Here is a 21484-nt window from a genome sequence, read left to right as displayed (position 1 = left end):
GAATGGCAAAGCCACGTAACAAGATGGATGACGAGACCTGCGGCCTACTGATATTCTGTTGGGAGTATCAGGGCAGTCAAAAACAAAAAGATTAAAACCGTAAAGGAGGGGGGAATTTAAAAAAAGGGGGGAGCCTGCATTTTGTTGTTGCCCTTGCAAATCCCCCCTCTCTTTAACATGGTTGTGTTATTTACATACACACAAGTGGGTTTTCATAAGCAGTTTTCTTACAGATGGGTTCAAGTAATAATACTATTGGGTGTAGAATCAATAGGGCAGTGCATAGTACAAAGGTATAGAAAGTGCAAATCTCCCTAGAGGAACCCCTCCCTTCCCCGAGCCATCCTCACCAATGTCTAACCATGCAAACCATTTTTATTAAAAAAGAGCTAAAATAAAAGTTCTGTACAAATAATTTTTATATATTTTGCGTATTTCTCCATTGTTAACTAATTACAAAATTATACATAAATACACATACATAGGTAAATAATAGCACCGTACTGATTATGCTGATGAGACCAAATTCCGAGCTCGGTAAATGGCAGATAATGAGACCGACTAATTAAAAAAAAGGAGAGAGAGAGACAGAGAGAAATCACTGCACAGCAAAGTTACAGAAATGGAATGCACATCAATGATTCGAATAGAGTTCTCTTTGAAGCAACTCCCGAATAGCAGTTTTGATGGGAATATGTGCGGCTAGTATTTTTTTTTTTGACCCCTCACTAGTGATTTGTTTAATATTTATCTTTAGTAAATCCAATAATTTTTGAAGAAAGGAAGGCCTGGTCTGTTATTTGCTCTCATGAGCCATGAGCCCTCCTAGGGCATGTTTGCGTGGGTCTTTTCTTTAGAGGTCTGCTGAACACTTCCTGATCCCCCAAGCCACATGATCCCTGTTCACAGCCCGTGATGACTATTGCAGGTTTCTACGGAGAGCAAGGACAAAACAACCCCCATGCAAAATGGTGCTTCCTTTTGAAGTGGGGGATTGTTTCTTGTGCTTCCAGTTTTGTGCTTCAGTTCGAAAGCGGGAACACAGGAAGTTCCTGTGCAGACACATGCCTTTCTTCTAAAATGCTTCTAAAATGTAGCATATATATTTTTTCACCTGTGAGTGTTGTCAACGGTAGTTTTGGCTAAAAGCATGAGTTCACTATGTAATCTGGCACTTTTTAATATTCTTTTGACAGAAACAAATTGAAAATAAAAGGAAACATATAGTGCACATTCACGTCTGATTCGGATGTAAAGTAGAGAATCTCATTCTGAGGTAGCCTCTATAATACTTTTTAAAATTATTATACATATATACGTTTAATTTTTCCCCATTTTTACGCTTTTTAATATTTTTTAATATATATATAAAAGTGCTCAAATAGAATGCTTTCTAGTGTTTGGTCTTTTCATATATTTATTTCTGGTAGTGATGGAAAACATGGGAAAAAAATAAATGCTAAGTCAAGATAAGCTAACCTTATCCTTGGTGATCCTTATTTTAAACCACATCTAAGAGTCCCCTTGATATTTGTGCTCCAACATGGTTCCAGGCTTAACCCAGACCAATGCAAGAGCAAATGGCTTCCATTACAGTGTCTCAGACAATGTCTTGTGCTGTCCATAAGGAAAAATCTATGATCTGTGTCCACTTGCATGACCCAGCTGATCTCAGGAGGCCTCTTAGCCTGAGTAAAGTGAACATGCCTTGGCCTCCAATGAAATACATGTGCATGAGGATGATTTTTTTTAAAAAAAACACACATTCTAGTTGCTGCTCCTATGGCTATTAGGAGAGTTCTCCTATATTTTCACCATGGCAATGCTTTCTTCCAAAAAACAATGCAGTGGTCATGAATGCCAGGTTGGGAGGAACCACACATTTGTAGTAGCTTTGTGTGCTGCTGGGAGTTCTGGTTGGATAAAGGGCCCCTGACTACCCAAGTGGTTTGGATAAACATTTATTGATATTTAACACTTGGGTAATCACCAGGAATGCGTTTTGTTAAAAGACCTTGTTGTACATGTGCTGTAAAGATAATGCTTTAATTGTTGAGGGCAGGGGAGAATAACAGAGAAAAATAGCTCAACTAAGCAGATACAGATAAAACAAAACTTGAAGAAATGCTATCAAAATAGGCATCAAATATAAGGCACTCTAAATGCAAAAATAAAAATAAAAAAACCCAGCATTTCTAACGAATGCTATATGCCACCAAATATTTCTGATTTAACAGAGCAACACGAGTTTGGCTTTGCCCCATTATACATCATCAATGCAAATGTCCTGCCATATACTATAGACAATTATACGAGTGAATACATTTTTAAAACATCTTGACAACTATTATATTACAACATTCTCCCCTCCTAAGGGGATATGCACTGACCTTTCCCACATGCATACTTCCTATATTTAGAATGGTTTGTTATTGCACTAAGGTGTTACAAATACCAAACTTCACTGGAAGCTTTAACATGGTAAGTGTGATCGTGTGTGTGGATGTGGCTGATATGTGTATACATGATTTCAGTCCTTTATTTTTGGGTAGGACTAAGTTTCAAGTATCACTGATGTGCATTCCTCATTTTCCCTGGAAAACAGAAAACAAAGCAAAATCTCTCAAAAGCAAACCTTGAAATGCGAAGATGTGCAGAGATGTAGCATTTTGGATTCCACCCCACCTCCCCCAACTGTTTCAATAAATCCAAATCATGGAAGAACCGATACGTGTATATATTTATATATTTATATTTATGTGCATTTCTGTCTATCTATCTACGTGTATTATTGTAGATGGATAGAGAGACATTCAGAGAGATATACATATATTTATAAAGTTGTGTGTGTGTGTGTTCGTGTGTGTGTTAGTAGCAGCTTTATACTTTGCGCTTCCCTGTTGATTCCAAAAGAAACAAAAACAAAACCTTCCATATGTAGATTAACTAATTTATATTTCATTTAAAAAATTAAAATGTAAAAGCAATATCTAAATGAGAATGTGGTCCTGGAGATAAATATAGAGTTGCACAAAAATGTGCAAATTTTCAAAATTATTTAACATTTCTATAGCGAGATATTACAGGTAACAGTTCTACAGCATAAAAAATCTACAATTCTGGAAACAAAAAAAGAAAAGGGGGAAAAAAAGAACAGTTATGCAACTTTTTTTTTAATTCACTTCATTGAATGATAAACCTTTGTTTAAAAAAAAAGGAAAAAGTTTACACAGTTAAAAATGAAGCACAGGTCAGCAGTATCTTTACAATACTAAAAAACTAAATCAAGGACTTTCTTTTTAAACATTTGCCCTTTTCCCTCCCACCCTCCAAAGTGTTATTTATGAGCAATATGGTGGGAAGGGGAGATGTTGAAGTAAAGGGTCCGTTTGCTTTTAGAGAAGCCAGGTACTGGCCTTTGGACAAACATCTTGCCCTGAACTGCAGTACTCCTAAGGTTTGCGTTGTTCACTATCATGCAATCCTGAACAAGATGGTGGTTCTTTGCAGGAATTTCATCTTCCCTTTCATTTCAACCAAAGCTGAATCCTTGAGGTATCTGTAAAATGAAATTCTTTAGATGCCTCACCCAGTCAGGATTCTTTTATTATGTTTCCAGTTAGGTTTATTGAACTGTGAATTGTTGGTCCACCTGGAACAGTTTTTTTTTTCCTTTTAATATTTCCCACTAATTGGTCTTTAGTTAGGAGTTAAGAAGTACTTCTCAAGCACACTGTATGGCTCAGAAGAGGCTCTCTGGATCTTAAAGGGCCTGCAGTTAAAAATCCAGGATGGGTCAGGGTTTTTTTTACGTTGCATAGTGATCAAAACTGCCCAGGTATTCTAGTGCGGCTCGATAGCAGAACTGATATTGATCCTTGAGGGGGAGAAAAGAGAGAGAGAGAGAGAGAGAGAGAGAGAGAGAGAGGTTAAAATAAAGTCAGATTTACTATTTTCCAATTATTGGCTAAATAAAGATATCGTTATTAACTTTTTTATTGTAAATATAAACAAAACAATACCATGAAAAAAGAGAGAAAAGATATATGATATAATTTGAATGTATCAATTTAATTGATGCATATGGAATGCATATACATACATATTCATAAACTTCAATAAGTATCCATACGTTCAAATGTTGAAACCATTGTTAGGTCCATCTCCACAGCATAGTAGGAGGTGAGCATTGATTCTTCCAAAGTTGTAACATCAGTATTTTTGCTGTCAGTGCAGGTATAGCGCTGCTACCAACTTTTTCATGATGATTAAGAGAAGGGGAAAGATGTGGACTCACTTTGGGCCTCCCCCTCTAGTACACCCACATAACCCGCCCCACACTGACACTGCTCCCTTATCTTGTCAGCTTTTACCCTGGTTTGGTTTAATATCTGCAAGTGTGAGTTCCCATTTTAACCAAGAGTAAATCCTGGATCCTGTAGAAAATGTTGGATCCTTCGCACATGTACCTGTGCAATAAAACTTGCAAATGTCTGTAAGTCATGCATATATCTAAACTAAGAATGTATATGATGCATTTAAAAAGTGTGCGAACTGCTCTCAAGATGTTTTTTCTGTGTTCAGCCTATTTCCAGGCTGGCAATCCAGATCACACTTCAGCCCCCTCCCTACAAACTTAATAGCAGCAAACATAGGAAGGAGCAGCCTATCTGCTTTCAGCATTGAGTCATTGAAACTGAGAGTGGGGAGGGGAGGAAGTGTACTGGCCCATTTTAAATTTTGTGTGTGTGTGTGCGCGCGCGCGCGCACACACACACACACACACACACATGTGTTTGCATGCACATTTTCCTAGGAACTAATGAGACTTTAAGAAGATGTTTTTCATTTTGCTAGGATGTACATCTCTGCAGTAATTATTGGTAATGGAAAATAAATGGATTTCACTCTTCAGTTTCGTCACAGGGCAAAGATATTTCACTGGCCTCATTTTATTTTAGGAAGTTTGTTTTAAATATTTAAAGAACACGTCTAAACCCATTCAAAATCTCAGAGAAATGGTGGTCTGCCCAATGATTTGTGTCTGCTAGAGGCTCAAGTGTGGAACTCGTTTTCAATATTAGGCCTGGGTCCTAGAATATGTGTGCAACTACAACTCTCCCCATGCACTGAAAGAGTTGAGCAAAGTACAGGATGCATGGCGTGAATTTCACATAGGATGAGTTTCACTTTGAATTAAGCACTGACCCACCTCCTTTGCCAGCATACCAGGCAGCAACAGAACACAATCTTTCTTCACAAAGTTCTCCTGATCTCTCCCTACATCCTTTCTAGCAGCTCTTCTCAAAAGCCGTGGTGCTGCTAGGTTCGAAGGGGCCCTGGCCAAGATGGACCCGGGCGGGGAGGGGGGGGCTGCACCATGCTGCCACGTGCCCTCCATAGGAGTCACTCCTGCTCCGCCAACAAGCCTGGTTCCTGACCCAACTTTCTCCCCTCCACTCACCCCCAAATTACCAGGTGGTGCCATGAATGGGGTTCTATTCCTCATACTGCTGTATTGTGTTGGTGTGTCTTTTTTCCATATATATGCAGCACCCCACACCCCAAATGAAACTGTTGGTGTTAACTATGCCTATTGTAATAAGTGTATGTATGTGTGGAGGGGGGAAGGGGGATTCCTTTCTATAAAATCTAAGACCTTCTTGCTCTTCTGCATTAGTGCTGTCAATTTCCCAGGATTTTCTATCACTCTGTGTAGGCTGCCAGAGACCATGGGATGTGACTCTTAAGGAACAAAGCACACCCACAAGGAAAATGCATGGGTGTGTTGTAGCGGCATGTGCTATGCACACAAATTATAATCATATACCACTGTGCAACTTTGCTCCCTACCCCTAGTAAAAATACTGCAGATGTCCATGCACGCACACACAACCAGCCAACCAAACACCTCCCTCCTTGCTTAGTCATCCAATCAGTGGATTGCAAAGAGATGCATTAATCTGTCTCTCTCTTCCACAACCACCCCTTCCTGCCCGATGGATCCATCACTGATCATGGCAAGGCTTTATCGCCATAAGCACAATTCAATGAAAGATAGGGAAGAGTCTTCCGCTAAGATCTTAAGTTTTCTGAGCCCAATTCAAGGTGCTGGTTTTGATCTATAAAGCCTTACACGGCTTGGGACCACAATACCTGACGGAACACCTCTCCTGACATGAACCTACCCATACATTACGCTCAACATCAAAGGTCCTCTTCTGGGTGCCTACTCCAAGGGAAGATTGGAGGATGGCAACAAGGGAGAGGGCCTTTTCAGTGGTGGCCCCCCCAATTATGGAACGATCTCCCTGATGAGGCTCGCCTGGCACCAACATTATTATCTTTTTGGTGCCAGGTCAAGACTTTTTTCTCCTTCCAGGCATCTAACAGCATATGTTGAGGTTTTAACTGACCCAGAATAGATAGATATTTTATGTAATCTGTTTTTATGATTTTTATGGTTTTAAATTTTGTATATTTGTTTTCAATGTTCTGTGTTTTAATCTTTGTAAACTGCCCAGAGAGCTTCAGTTTAGGGAGGTATATAAATGCAATAAATAGTAATAAATGATAATAATTTAGTTTAAGGGTCAACGGAAGTGGTTTAAATCACTGTGGAACAGTCAATAAATTATAATGATTAGTAACCCATTTTTTTAATAGAAGGAAGAGCAAATGTTGGTAGTATCTGGCTGCTCAGTATCTGTTGTTACTGTTGACCTTTTTTTCCTTTGTAAAATTTATTTTAAAGAAACAATAAAAAATAAAGATAGGAAATAGTCGTGCAACGATTTCTTTTGGTTATACTACAGCAATAGTGACAAAAGCCAATGAAATAACACATAATTTTGATCATTTGCCATCTATTATTATTATTATTATTTATTTATTTATATAGCACCATCGATGTACATGGTGCTGCACAGACCACACAGTAAATAGCAAGACCCTGCCGCATAGGCTTACAATCTAATAAAGTTGTAGTAAACAATAAGGAGGGAAAGAGAATGCAAACAGGCACGGGGAAGTGTAAACAGGCACCGGGTTTTTTAGCCATATACACAGATTGCTATTTTTCTCACCTCCGTCTGTACCATGGCTGGCCGTTGCGTCCTTAACATTTTGACAGTCTGGAAGATATCTACCACACCTTCGTATCTCATTCTTTCCAACACAATGCTCAGGGTTATGAACACTCCAGTCCTTCCAACACCCGCACTGTTGCATTAAGCAAAAGGAAAAGAAAAGAAAGCAAAATAATTGACTGACTGCTGAACTGTGGCTACAGTGTGCCATATGTGCACATACTTTGGATGTTCCATAAATATTTTTACATGGAAACTGTAATATTTCAAGGTGACTATTTTCTGACAATTGCAGATGAACTAGAAAATGAAATATTGAATATTCAGGAATGATTTGAAGGGACCTTCAGTTTTGACCAAGCACAGAATGGTAATGAAACTAGGAAGACTTTTATCACAAGCAAAATTAAACATGTCTGCTCCTAATGTAGGTGTTTTATTTTAAAATGCAAGTGCAATTCACATTCTGTAGCAGCTTATAGGAAAGGGAAACAGAGAGTTTTCAGTAAAATGACAGTCCAGAAAAGTATAGCTACATAAATCTGGAATCCTCTGATGAATGTACCTTTCCTGGTTTCTCTTAAAAGGTTGTTGTTGTTGTTGTTATTAACCACAAATTCATGCCATAGAGAAACAGTCCTCCTGGTTGTCAAACTGAGGATGTGGCCTGCCCTGCACTAAAAAATGGTATGAGTGGCTAATAGAGCAAAAATGTTACAATCTGAATGTGCATTATAGAGTTTGGTGTGACAACATCATGGAGAAGCTGGGATTAAAATAGTAATTTAATATTATCTAGTTGAAAATGCATGGCAGACTTCGCTAAGCTTGAAACTGAAAGAAAACGAAGGCAGAACTTTTGATGGTCTTTGTTTCAAGCCTGTCCGCTTCAGTAGCTAACGTACGATTACCTTTCCCTGTTCCAGAGCTACTGAAATTATAGGGATAACGTTAGAGACAGATGCTGGCTTCTCCTTTTACTTAGTTTATCTTGTTAATGTAAGAAAGAATTTGGTATACAATGGAATCTCTAGGATGACTGCAAGAGAGGGTTTGTTTATCACAATGTTTTTTCCCTCCACTATGGAAACAATGAAACACTTTCAAATATGTTCAGTGGTTTTAAGATAGCTACATATGAAATTTTAAACCATAAAAGATAAATGACATTAATCCACTGTGCGGTCTTCTGAAGACTGCAAGACATAATGGGCAGGTAATAATGAACATGGAATAATACAAGGGATCTCCAAAGTTTCAAATACTAATTTACCATGTAATGCTTGGGTAACGTCTGCAAAAAAAAATCCATAGTTTGCTTCCACCAGACAAGCAAATTCAAACAGTGTGACATATTTTCAAAGGAAGAGGGTCAGGAAAGGAGAGTTAATCAGTCCCAAGACACAGGTGAGTTAAATTAATATATCAATTAAAAAGTATGCTGTTATAGGATAGCTAAGTCATGATTTGTACTAGTCATCTGGACACCATTGATAAGGCTTGTCTCCACTTGCCTTTCTCCCATACCCTTAAGAATCAGCTGGCTTCAGCAGTATGGTGTGTGTGTGTATCTACCTGTCTATATCTGAGATTGGAAAATAAGATATTTTTTCCAATAGGGGAAGCACTAGGAACTGAACAGCATTTACAAGACTGGTGTCTGGCAACGAATGCTTGCACAAGCACGTTAGAAACAGGGACCAGTCTAGATATACAACCAGTTAAAACAGGAAAACCCAAGGTTTCCCCAACCTGATGCCCTCCAGATTTGTTGCACTGCAACTCCAATCATTCCCAGCCAGCATTATCTTTGTTACTGAGCCCAAATTCTGAGCTAAGATCCACTGTACTATTGCCTAAGATTTAGCAAAGCTGGTTGTACAGTGAAGAGGGCAAAAGGAGAGGGAGGAGTTTGCTGCATACCTCTTCATATCTACTCCTTGTGAGCCTGCCCTAAAATTCTCTGCTCTGTTGCTATCCCTGCAAACGTATGCTGCTGGTTCTAAGTTGCCCTGATATGATTCCTCAAAATGCCAGGCATTCTGAGGTGGTATCTGTCATTCTCTGACACAGCCAGGATGGGACGGAATGGAGCATGTGTGTATGTTCTAGCTTGATATCACTGAACTCTGGTTCAAATTGTTATGGCAAAAGATAAGGTGTAAATAATCTGGTTGCATAAACCCTCCCATTCTTATGCAAGCCCTATTAGAAGGACATCTGATTGGTACAGTCATTCCTGACCAAATTCTACTGCTGGATTTTATATGGCTTAGGATGTTTTGCCTTCCACGTCTTTTCTGATGGAGTGGGATAGGGAGGGGTTCTACCTATAGGGAAGTTTCCAACAGTTGCAGGGACTGGGAGAACTGGGTTTTCATTATATAAAACACATTTTCAGGCATTAAACTAAGCACACTTATGTAAAATTAATTTTGTAACCCATAATGGGATTTAGAAAACAATTGATTAAAGAAGAGAAAATAGAAGATATTTTAGCTATTTGCTAGGTACTTTAATATGCTAAAACTGTCCCACAGAAAATCAAAATTAAAAACATAAATAATGTCCATTCACGGATACTGGATGTTCATCTTTCTAAATGTGATAGCATGGTAGACATGGAAGAGACTCTGAAAGTCATTTAGTCCAATTTCTTGCTCAATGGTGGATCTGCCATGCAGGAAGCAGCTACCATATCCTGATAGATACCTCAGGATAGATTCCGTATCCTGATAGATGCTTCTCATGAAGGTGAACACACCACCTCCCATTCCAGTCTGTTCCACTGTCGAATAGTTCCCAACTGTTAAGAAGTTTCTCCTAACATTTAGCCAACATCGTGGTATGTAAGAAATACATTCTTTGTGCTTGGTTCTATGAAGCCTGGAATTTTGTTTAAAGTGTTCTTAATCAGCATGGCAGAGAGCATGTGCACAGTATTTGCATTCTAGCAACTTATGGTTTGGAAGGAACCACATGATGCTGTGCAAATGCTTTATGCACAGGGTCTGACACCTGGATCCAGAAACCTTCAAATAAGAAACTGGGCTGTATGGAACCCAACCTCGTGTTTAAATCTGCCATCAGTAATCCTAATTATGAAAGGAAGGTCAGTATTACTAGCACCTCCATATCCCAGATGGAAAACTGAGTCTTACAGATTAATAACAGCTTGCATAAGGTCACATTGTCGGTTTACTGCTGATGTGAGATTTGAATCTAGGGCCCTTTCTACACCTAAGGATTATCCCATGAAAATGGAGGGATCGTCCCTGCCTGCTCCCTGGATCCCCTGTGTGTCATCTGCATGCACAGGGATGATCCCGGGACGATCCCTGGAAAAAAGGCAGGTGTAGAAATGGCCATAGACTCTGGAGTAGCACATCTAGCCAATGGATGGTTCTCCCTCTCAGTTTCTTTCTCTCTTTCACTAAACTACCTTTCTTTCAAATCATTCCACCCATATTGCTACTTTAGCATCCAATAGTTACCATTATTGTCACTGCTGTCATTTCAAACAGTCTTTTAATCAAGGGCAAACAAATCAATGGCACACGAGTTTCTTTTACTTACCTACAATGGACTGAGATTGGCCCATCTTGTCCAAACTGCTCTTTTGTTTTATGAACTTGGCCTATGAAATCAATAAACCCTTCTCCCGACTTTGGCACGCCTTGTTCAGGCCAGTCTGTGAACTGGAACTGCCTCACCGTTCGGGACTGGCCATCCTTTAATGAAAGATCCACACAGAGGATATGAAATTCAGTAAGGCAGAAAACAAGATCATTACATTCTTTTGGTGGGGCGAAAGTAGGGGGAATAAGCCGGTAAGTAAAACAGCCAAGATGGTATTTACTAAAACACTTCTAACTACAGTGCAGATGAAACTTGTGTTTCCCTTCTTGTTTGGCAGTTAGCGAAACCACATTGACATAAGAGTGCAATTTCATTAACCACAGTGATGCTCAAATTACTCCCTGCTTTGGAGAGAATGTTGTCTGACATTTAGATCCTGGAAAAACAAAGTCTAAGGACAAGGAAATTGTGAGCTAGTTAAGTGGGACTTTTTGTTGTTGTTGTTGCTAGTTTAATGTTTGTGGAAGACATTCGTCTGGTTGCATGGCCAACAAAATCCAAATCTTCCTTATAGCCACTAAACCATCTCTGGTTCTCCTTGGGGCCTTTTCAAAGGGGCCCTTCTCTTTGCTTAGGAAAGCAATCTCTATGGCTGCATCAGCTGCAAAGGGCTTTCCCCACCAACTGGAATGTGCTCATTTGGGGATTCTAATTCTTGCCAGTCGGCCTATCTGTGTATTAGCTGCCCCTCAGGCGCAACTGCATGGCAAAATGACAGTGAAGCTATCCTAAAGCTTCCGAGTTTGCACACCCCAAAATGCACAGAGAAGTCCAGCGTTGCACAATGTGCTAAACGGTATCTTCAGATCCAGAAACTGTTGAGATACTTCCAGTGCAATGCTGCAGTAGCCAACCAAGAAGTGAAGGATCTCCTTTGCAGACATACAGTAGGAATAAATAAGCTCTTATTATTCAAGCTAACCGTGTAGCTAATACATTCAAGCCATCCAAGCCCAGAGAAGTTACGAGCACACAAAAATTTGTATAAGCCCAGCTACCCACACATACCTATGCTAATCATTTTAAGCATGTTTCTGGCATAAGAGGAAAAGAAAAGAGAACCACCCACTTTCTGCTTCCAGCTTACACAAATGTTGCTGTCTGGTTGCCTGGAGGCAATGTATACTTGCCAGAGGTGAGTAGCTCCTTACAAACCTTACATTTCTGACTGAAAGTGTAAACCAAGGCCTTTGCTAGACCTACCTTAAAATCCGTGACGGAGGAGGGGAAAGCCTGTGATGCAACTATCACAGGCTGTTGCCCTAGTCTAGATATCAGATGCTACGAGCTGAAGGAAAGACCCGTCGCGCTTGCCATTTTTTTCAATTTTAAAGGGGTGATGCGCACAAACGCTCGTGCACTCAGGTAAGGGCTTTTAAAAAAATTAATTTGATTTCCCCGCTCCCCCCACCCTGACCCTGATGGGCACAGCGCTCCTGGGGAGCGCTGCACCCTGTACGCGGCTTCTCCCGGCTACACATGAGTAATTGTGCGGAGCCAGGAAAAGCTGCGGAACAGGCTACACACTCGCGGTCTGGGGCTCAGCCCAAGACCGCGGGAAAAATCAGGCTTTAAGGGGTAGGCTATATCCCAGAGCCAGGGAGGGTTGATCCCTCTCTGAGCCCGGGATTCCCTGTGCGTCATCTGGACGCACAGGGGCGATCCCGGGTATCAGCCCAGGATATAGCCGTTCATAATGGTGCTCTTTATAACACGGACACCTCTGTCTGATTAGAACTACCGTTACATTTCCCACTTTCTAACTGCTCCATCAGCTCAATTCAGTGACCCAGAAAAAAAGAAGACGCTCAAGCTCCTATTACATATTAAAATCAAGACATCCAGTCCCCTATGATTTCTGAAATCATCATGAAAAAAGCAGTGGTTATTGCAACTGCAGCAAGAGAATAGCATAAAACCACTGCAAGCCTCAGTGCCAGATTTCTATTGTATCTTTTGTGTTCAGTGCTTGTTTGACATAAGTGCGCGCAGAATGCAATGCAACACAAAACGAAAGGGTTTTTATTGCAACTGCTGTGCTTGCTTTTCATACATTGTCAATCTGCATAAATGGTGACATTTAATAGAAGTGACACAAACTGAGCTATTGCTGTTAACCTCCATGCCTTCTAGATACCTCATACTTTCTGAATGCATTCATTTCCTTGCCATGGTAGAAGAAACAGCAGATGCCATGTTACCGTGCCTGTAAGCAATAACTGAGGCATCGTACAGCAGAGGGGGGCGGGGAAGAGCTAATGCCAGATGCCAATATCTTAAAATGGCACATTTTGCAGAATGAAACCAATGAATACCCTCAATGATTATGGGAATTCTGATAAAGCAGCTTGGAACCTGGAGGCAAGAAAAAATAATTATTCCCCCTCCAAAGTATTCAGTGACGACTGCCTTGACATGGAGGTGAATATAGGTTGCTTAAAATAGCAAGCCAAAATAAAAATGATAACTTGGTTCATGATATTCCACTGCGACATCTGTATTATCTTTCAAATTCTGCAGGTATATCATTCAGCAATGGTGTCCCCAAGGGAAGCGGGTGTTTACAATCTGTGCAATCAGTAAAGCCCAATGAAAAATTATAGGCTTGGTTTACCCTGATACAGACCTACAACTTATCTTGATCACCTCAAATATTTTAAATAGCAGTGACTCCTATTTTGGCTGATTACCGCATTTTGTGGTTAAGTACTGTGGTCCTGTATATAATTGTGAGAAGACATCGGAACTATTATTTCATTTCTAAGAGTCTACTGGGAAGTTCTTGAACTGAAGAGCATTTTTGCCTTACTAAAAGCGCCTTTTGCTTAAGTGGCACCAATTTACTTAAGAGTGACATGCAACACTGACTGTAAAACCAAGTCATCGCCGCTGAAACTACGAACCACAATTTTAATTTAGCATCGTAGAGGCATTGCAAGCCACTATGCCAGCAAAAATGTTTAGGGTTGCAGTGTGCTAATTTTTGTCAACGGTAAGATCAATGACATCTATTTCTGCCTGAGGTATTTTAGGTTAATAACTTAGCACCTACCGCCTTTTGAGAAATTCTAGCACTGCATGCCATGAAAGGCCAGAATAAGAGTCTATAAAAGGCATTTCTATCTTGCTTTAATAACTTACATGTTCTTTAAGGCTGACACCATAAAAGCTGAGTGATGGCAGTAAGCTAGCACAAGCACTGTCTGGAAATCAACTCTGTTCTCACACTGCTGGTATGACGAACTGTCTGTCCTGTAATTTAATGAGATGCTAACTTATGGCAGTCACCAAAGGAATGCCAAGATTATATTAACAAATTTGGATCCGATCCTCAGCAGCTACAAAAGGGTTTAGCTCCACCTGACTCCTTTAGATATACAAAGACATGTCACCATGAGACAGGCAAAACAACAAACTATCACTATTTCCCCTGCATGCCCACACCTTTCGGCAGCTGTGCCGGGCAACGCAGTTGACTGATTCCATTCTCTACCTAGGCGTATGAACTGGATGGCCACCTGAGTTTCTATCTTGCCTGTCGCTGTGGTTAAAATCAAATGGTCTTTGAAGAGATTATGCACAGTACAGCAAGTGCTTTTGACAGACATCACCGCCGTGGAAGCCCAGCGTGTGGCCGCCCCAACTTGTGCATCCTGACAGTTTACACGGGATGTAAGAAGGAAGCCATTATGAGGAACATCTATACTTTCCACTGTAATTCACACTGCAATACAGGGATAATGGAAAGCTCTGCATTACCCAGAGCTACTTTCATCAACAAAGGCATTCCATTCTTCGGTTAGCATCTCTGGGGGATAAACTGACCAATTTGGCTACATGAGATTCTGCTTGCTATTTTTAATAGCTATGCAAATAACACCCATAAGAAGGCTGTACTATTTCACTCTTCTTTATATTGGGAAATAGGAATCGTGATACAGTAGGTATTTTATTTGACAAATTCATGGAGGATATGGCTATCGATGGATACTAGTTATGACGGCTATTTATTACTTCCAGTGGCTTCATTCCGGTGCCAAGTTAAAACATGGCCTTTTATCAAAGCCTTCAAGGGCTAATTCCCCATGGTTACACATAGTTTTAATTGATTTAAATTGTTATATTGTTTTAATTTTTTTCTACCACTTTTAATTTGTCAGCGATTTAATACATTTTTAGCTGTGTAAATTATTTATGTTTACATTGTTCTGATTTTATCTGTACACCACCCTGAGATCCCAGTGATAATAGGGCGGGATACAAATGTTTTAATAAATAAATAATAAATAATAAATACCAGAGACAATATGCCTCTCAGTACTGTTTGCTGGAAAACAGGAGCACGTGACCTGCTTATGGGTTGGCCACTGCAGGACTAGACTAAATGGCCCTTTGGTTCTTCCTGGCTTGGTGCATACTGTGCTTCAGTGCAAATATTGAAGAAGAAGAAGAAGAAGAAGAAGAAGAAGAAGAAGAAGAAGAAGAAGAAGAAGAAATGCAGACGATGGTGCTCTGTGCAGAACTCAACACTGCAACAAATCCTTGCTTTCAGAGCGTTGCTCAAAAAGGCACATTTCATAACTGCAAAGATAAGAGTGAAACTGGTTGATCAATGTTTGCTAGGGGAAAAAAATCCACAAAGCCAGAATGGAACGCAAGGCACTTTCCAATGGTTGGGGAAAGGATTGAACTTCTTGTTCTTCACCCTGACTTAAAGAAGCAGAGTAAATTATGCAACAATGCTTAATTTAAATAATTTATTAAAGAATTCAGAGTTTTCCTTCCCCCTTGAATTTGAGTTACTTCTCTTGGCATAGAATTGCTTGCAAGTATTTCTCAACTAGCAGCTAATATTTATGAATGGCATTAATTAGAGCTTAGTAAAATGTCCATCATTATGTAGAATGAACGGGTGAGGTGCGCACAGAGACACACATGGCACCACTATAGGATCCCTGTCAGTGTATCAGGATTTGAGGTCAAGCGTTGCCTTCACTGCAACAGTGTCCCTAAGGGCAGTGCTTTACATTTCCCCACAAGATCAAAGCGCAAGTAAAAAACTCTTCCGAAGAAGTAAAGGGTTGCACTGAAGGATAGCTAAATCAAGCCAAGCCTGCTTGCTTCTATTTTCAAAGCCACATCCTTAGTTATGTTTTTCGGGGTATGCTGAGAGCTGTCATCTCTGTCTACACATAAACTTTCCAAGCGAATCACACATTTATGTATGTATGCATTGTAAAAGGAGATGTCTTTGATAGTTATGATTTGCGGCATGTGACACACAATCTCTAGGACTTGATTTATTTTCTGATCAGAGGGTATACACAAAGGTTAATATTCTTCTATCAATGGGCAAGAGTGATGGTATTGGGATTATCTTTGCTGAGCCTAATTTCATACTTTAAGGGCCTCAATCAATGTCAAACTGAGGCTCCCCACAGCCTTCTGAACTGGCACTGAAAACCAGCGCAGGTGGATCTAAGAACATCTGATTCTCTTCTGAACAGTTTTCTAAGGGGATGTCTAGACCAGGGGCATGGAGGGGGAAGATCTCGCGATATGCTGATTGTGAGAACATCCCCCTCAGTCCACCCATGGCACGCAACGTCCTGGGAAGATGGAGGACGTCAAAGCGGCCATTTTGTTTTTTGTTGTTGATTTTTATTGAAGACAAGCACTCCATTGAAAAGGTATGTTTTTTAAAAAACAACAACAACAACCTCACGCTCCCCCCACCCCACCCCTGATGGGTTCTTGGTTCCAGGCTCCTTGTGTTTACTTGCGAGGAGCCAGGATGGAACCGGGATGGTGGCTCACACCTCCCGCGGTCTCGGGATCATCCCGAGACTGCGGGAAAAGTCAGGATAAAAGTGGTGCCCGTTATCCCAGGGAAATGGAGGGATGATCCCTCCCTGCCCTCGGGATCTTCTGTGCGTCCAGGGATGATCCTGGAGCGATCCCCGGGATAAACACTCATCTAGATATGCCCTCAGACTTTGATGTCGATGTACACACAATGTTGTTAACAACAACAACAATAATAAACCATATTTATGTAGCATAGCCATCAGCTAGCTGGGGATGCTAGGAGTTGTAGTCCAATACATCTGGAAGGGCTCAGAGTGGGGATGGCTTTCAGATGTTCGAAATGCTTCACAGATATTATTCCAGTAATTGAAATCATCTTACTACTTGATGCTAACACTGCGGTAGCTGGCATTGCTACAAGCCCTAGTACTAGACTCTTAACAACAGAAGCATGAAAGTACAGCACATTATAACTGAATGGTGAATAATGTCATTGCAACTGCCTCTCCAAAACATTTAACTGCCAATTCCAAATGCATGAGCTTGGAGGTGAGTCCCACTTCCAGAGCAATTTGGATCGAAAGCTTAAAAAAGAAATAATTTATGTAATGCACCATACCTTTGGTGGAGCCTACATCCAAACTATGGGCACGCTCTTGCCAAATTTAAGCACTTTTAAGCTCTATTAAGAGAACTGAGGAGGTGCTTAAGGCTGCAATCCTATAAATACTTACCTGGATCTAAGTCCCATTGAATCCAATGGGGCTTCCTTCTAACATGTATAAGATTGCACTGTAAGTCTCTGTCCTTGAAAGCAATGAATATAGAAGTGCTTAACCCTGGCTAAAATAAGCCCTAGGTCTGCTATTCAGATTTTGCACAGCCAAAACCTGGTTTCCTATGCTTCAACTGGTGGCCTGGCAACTCTCCACATGGCTGCCTTCTCTCTGCCTCTATAGCATCTTTAATCCTCGCCAGCTTTAATAGCAGCAGCAGAAGTAGGAACCCTTTTGAGCTGAGGAAAGGCTAGGATCACAGAATGCTGAACTGGAGTTTTTAATGGGCAGTCATTTTGTCCCTTGTATGCACAACACTCTGCTAAGTTTCTCTAATCAACGTTCCTGCTACAGGGCTTCCAAAAATGTAGAAGTGTAGGGGGGGTTATTCTGCCATCGAGTGTGAAGTGTTACAAATCACAGCTTGAAAATGGCTAGCGCAGAGTCTATAAAAATGTTTATATACAGTTAATCTTATATCAGCGCCGAACCTCCGACTCAGCCGTTCAGATAAGAAATGCAAAATGAAAATTAGCCAGTCAGGGTCATGGCCGTGTAGCTCTTCTCTGCAGACAGATTAGAATGCCGAGGAATAAGCTATGCCAAGAATCAAATTATAATGTGCAAAGCTTGTCAAGCGTCCCTTAAGAATGCTATTTGCTCTGCAGTTTTAAAACCGCACCACATTAACCTTCAAGCTCACGCGACCTAAAGGGCTGTTGCAGAACAACAACATATTTACAGCCTTAAGTGATAAAGGTTCCTTAAAAGGTATTGGGAGACAGACATGCTCGGGGGAAAGGTGAACAGTACCACGCTCTCCAAATCGCTGAAATGCTTTTCAGTCCAAAATTGTGATATTTTTACACAAAGTTGTGTTGCTGAACTATTAAATCTGAATGGGAACCATTTATTTTCCTAAAAGATATCACCTATTTGAATACTTTGGGAAATACTTTTGAAGACTGGGGAGCAAGAGGTCAGTGGCGATTTGCACCACTGACTATGGGATCCTATCCAGACTGTCTGGCCTAACTTGGGAGACACACCTACAGTGGTCCCAGGCCTCCCTCAATGGATGTCACCAGTGCAGGGTTATTTTTGTTTTGCCCCATGGCTTTTGGCTTGAGGGGTGCCCCCCTCAATAGAGCTCTATTTTATTCCCCATGCTCTAAAATATCCACATGAAGCTGCTGGGAGAAATCATCCAGAGTATGGCATAGGATATCACCAGTATGCTGATGCCATGTAGCTCTACCTCTCTTTTCCTCCTAAGAATCCACAGAGACAGTGGAACTCTTGAACAAGTGTTTGGTTGTGATACTGGGATGGAGGAGAGAGAACAAGTTGAATCTTAACATGGGAATGATGGAGATTCTGTGGGTTGGGAAGTCGGCGGGTCTGCTCAGTGGTGCCAAACCAGACCTGGATGGGGTTGCACTCCCCTTGAAGAGTCAGGTGTGTCACTTGGAGGTACTCCTGGACTCATCCTTCTGGTGAATCACAGATAGCAGCTGAGCCCAGGAGTACCTCTGGGTTGTATGCCAGGTGCAACCCTATCTAGAGAGGTCAGATTGGTATTGGTTCCCTCTAAACTGGACATCTACAATGCATTTTCTGTGGGGCTGCCTTTGAAGATGATCTGGAAGATGCAGCTGGAACAAAGTGTGGCTGCTTGGATTCTGGTAGGTCCCAGAAATCATAATTTAGACTTGATGCCAATTGCACTTGCTGCAAGTAAGCTTCTGAGCCCTATTTAAAGTGCCGGTTTCAACATCTAAGTCCTAAATGGGTTGGAATCAGCTAAATTGAAGAACCGCCTTTACCTATGCAATTCTCTATGCATATTAACATCTGTTTCAGGGGTTCTTTTTGGTTATGTTGATACACGCAAGAGAGAGGGCCTTCTCAGTGGTGGCCCCAAAACTGTGGCACTGTCTTCCTATTGACTTGTGCCTTGCCCCTTCTATATAGACATTCAGGCAAGGCTTGAAAACCTTCAATGTTGCCTTTAACTGAGATTATGAGGTGCTTATGCGTATCACATCAGCTTTTCAATGTATTCTGTATTCTTGTTGATGAGGCAATTATATTTTTTTGATTCATACCTTTGCTCTTTCTTGTAGGTTGGTTTATGTGGCTGTAGTTCTAAAAAGTGTTTAAAAAGGCTTGGCAGAGCAATCCTATTGGGGAGGGAGAAACCGAGGGAATGGAATCACCTTTTCAAATGCCCTGTAGGCTCATTCCAGCAGAGCAAAACATGTGGGTGCCTATTTTCCTTTTTACTTGGGGACATTTTCAGCCATAGTTCTTCCCCAGTTCTGGGGGTGGGGATGTGTTGGAGGCCTAGTAGAAGCTTTGAATCTTGCGCATCCACAGCCTCTCCTGGCATGCTAAGGGAATGCCCCCACAAACCCTCCCTTTTGTGCTCTCCATCATTGGAATTCTGATGATGGAGAAACACTGGCATTTCCTTAACCTCAGCAGAGGCGGCTTCGGAGGTCAGGTCTACCTCTCTGAGAATGGATGTTTCCCTGGAATGCCATAGGCTTGCAGACTATAAATAAGCAAGCAGTTTGTTGTGATTTATGGTTGGGTTTGCAGACATCTTATGAGGGATGTCACAAATGGATGACGTTGATGGAAAAACATAACATTCCCTGGGGGATGGGGGAGAGGGATGAGGGTTGAAATTCTCAGACCAAGGCACAGTTCAGTTGCTGGGTACATTAGGAAACCAACCTTGGAAATATGGCTAGTAATAGAGCAAAGCAAAGATGTACCACTTCAAAGCATAAGGCAATCAGAACATGCTCTGTTTAACTTACCCTGGCATCCGTGACCTTGAATTCTCTTAGGATGTACTGTGGCATGTTGTACTCTGCCATGGGATCCACTACAAAGTACTGATACCTGGCTGAGCGCTCTGCTGGCCAATACTGGTGGCATTTTTCCTGTCAAGGAGAAAATATCCAATGACATGCTTGTTTATATGTAGTTTTCCATCCCTTTTCTTTCTTCCAAGGAAATTCAGTGCTCTTTGATATATCTTTACTTTCAAAACAACCCCTTGGAAAAGGTTAAACTAAGACACGGGCTATGCAATTTGAAACCTTGTCTGTTACATTTCATCAGAAGAATGTAAGATCAGAAGAACAGCCCTGCTAGATCAGACCAAAGGTCTATTTTGTTGAACATCCAAATTCCCACGTTCCCCAATCAGACATCTTCGGGAAGCCAACAAGCTGACCAGAAAGGCAATAGCCTTCTCGTCCTGTTGCTCCCCTGCAGCAGGGACTCAGGCCTTAGCTAGACCTACCTGGCAGTCCGCAACGGAGGGGTGAAGATCTCACAATGGTTTTATTGTGAGATCCCCCCTCTGTTTACACACAGCGTGCGACAACCTCAGAAGGAGAAGCGTTGCGCCCGTCATTTTTTATTTTTAAAGGGACAGTAGCGCATGAACACTCATGCCCAAAGGTGTTTTTATTAAAAAAATAATTACTTCTCCCATTCCCCCCCCCCCCCCGATGGGTGCAGTGCTTCTGAGGAGCTCTGCACCTCGTGCGCGGGTCCTGGCTCCTCATGAGGAACCGCAAGGAGCTGGGACAAACCGCAGCGCCCGGCCACACATTCTGCTGTCTCAGCCCGAGACCGCGGAAAAACCGGGCCTAAACGGGAGGGCGAGATTCCGGGGCAAGGGAGGGATCATCCCTCCCTGATCCCGGGATCCCCTGTGCATCACATGAACGCACAGGGACAATCCTGGGGATTGGGAGCATGGAATTTCTTATAGCCATCAAATGGTCCTTCTGTTCGTGGCTTGTTTAGCACCGACTGTACACAAGCACACTGCTCGTAGAATCCAGGGTTCTAGAGGAACCTTATTGGGATGTGCGCACTGGATCAGTGTAACCAAAAAAATAAAAATAAAAATAAAAAAGGCAGTATTTTTTTTAGCAGTTATGAGGACTAGAAACTCACTACTTCTGCAAAATGCAGAGAATTCCATGATTTTTTCATGTACCAGAGAAGACCCCTAGTTGTCTGGAGAGCAATTTATTTATTTAGCAAAATAGCCATATACCCATTTTATTAGTATATAACTCTCCTTTTATTGCTAATGGTTTCATTCCTCAGGTAATTGAGGAAACATAACAGAGTTTAAGGTTG

General features: G+C 41.3%; 1 protein-coding gene across 3 annotated transcripts in view; it reads right to left on the bottom strand.

Annotated features, from left to right (window-relative positions):
* Positions 1-3210: 3210 nt before the first annotated feature.
* The window catches only part of PTPRD (protein tyrosine phosphatase receptor type D), a 1062283-nt gene continuing 1044009 nt past the window's right edge, over positions 3211-21484 (bottom strand). For all 3 annotated transcript variants that reach the window (XM_063129268.1, XM_063129265.1, XM_063129267.1), the window contains 4 exons: positions 20140-20265; positions 10665-10819; positions 7086-7221; positions 3211-3877 (listed from right to left, as the gene is read on the bottom strand). In XM_063129268.1, coding sequence (XP_062985338.1) covers positions 3809-3877; positions 7086-7221; positions 10665-10819; positions 20140-20265 — 486 coding nt within the window. In that variant the 3' untranslated portion in view covers positions 3211-3808. The remainder of the gene's footprint in view (positions 3878-7085; positions 7222-10664; positions 10820-20139; positions 20266-21484) is intronic.

The sequence above is a fragment of the Elgaria multicarinata genome, chromosome 6 (assembly GCF_023053635.1).
Source record: "Elgaria multicarinata webbii isolate HBS135686 ecotype San Diego chromosome 6, rElgMul1.1.pri, whole genome shotgun sequence".
Classification (NCBI taxonomy): domain Eukaryota; kingdom Metazoa; phylum Chordata; class Lepidosauria; order Squamata; family Anguidae; genus Elgaria; species Elgaria multicarinata.
The sequence above is the reverse complement of the archived record's forward strand: the minus strand, read 5'-3'. Positions and strand labels throughout refer to the sequence as shown.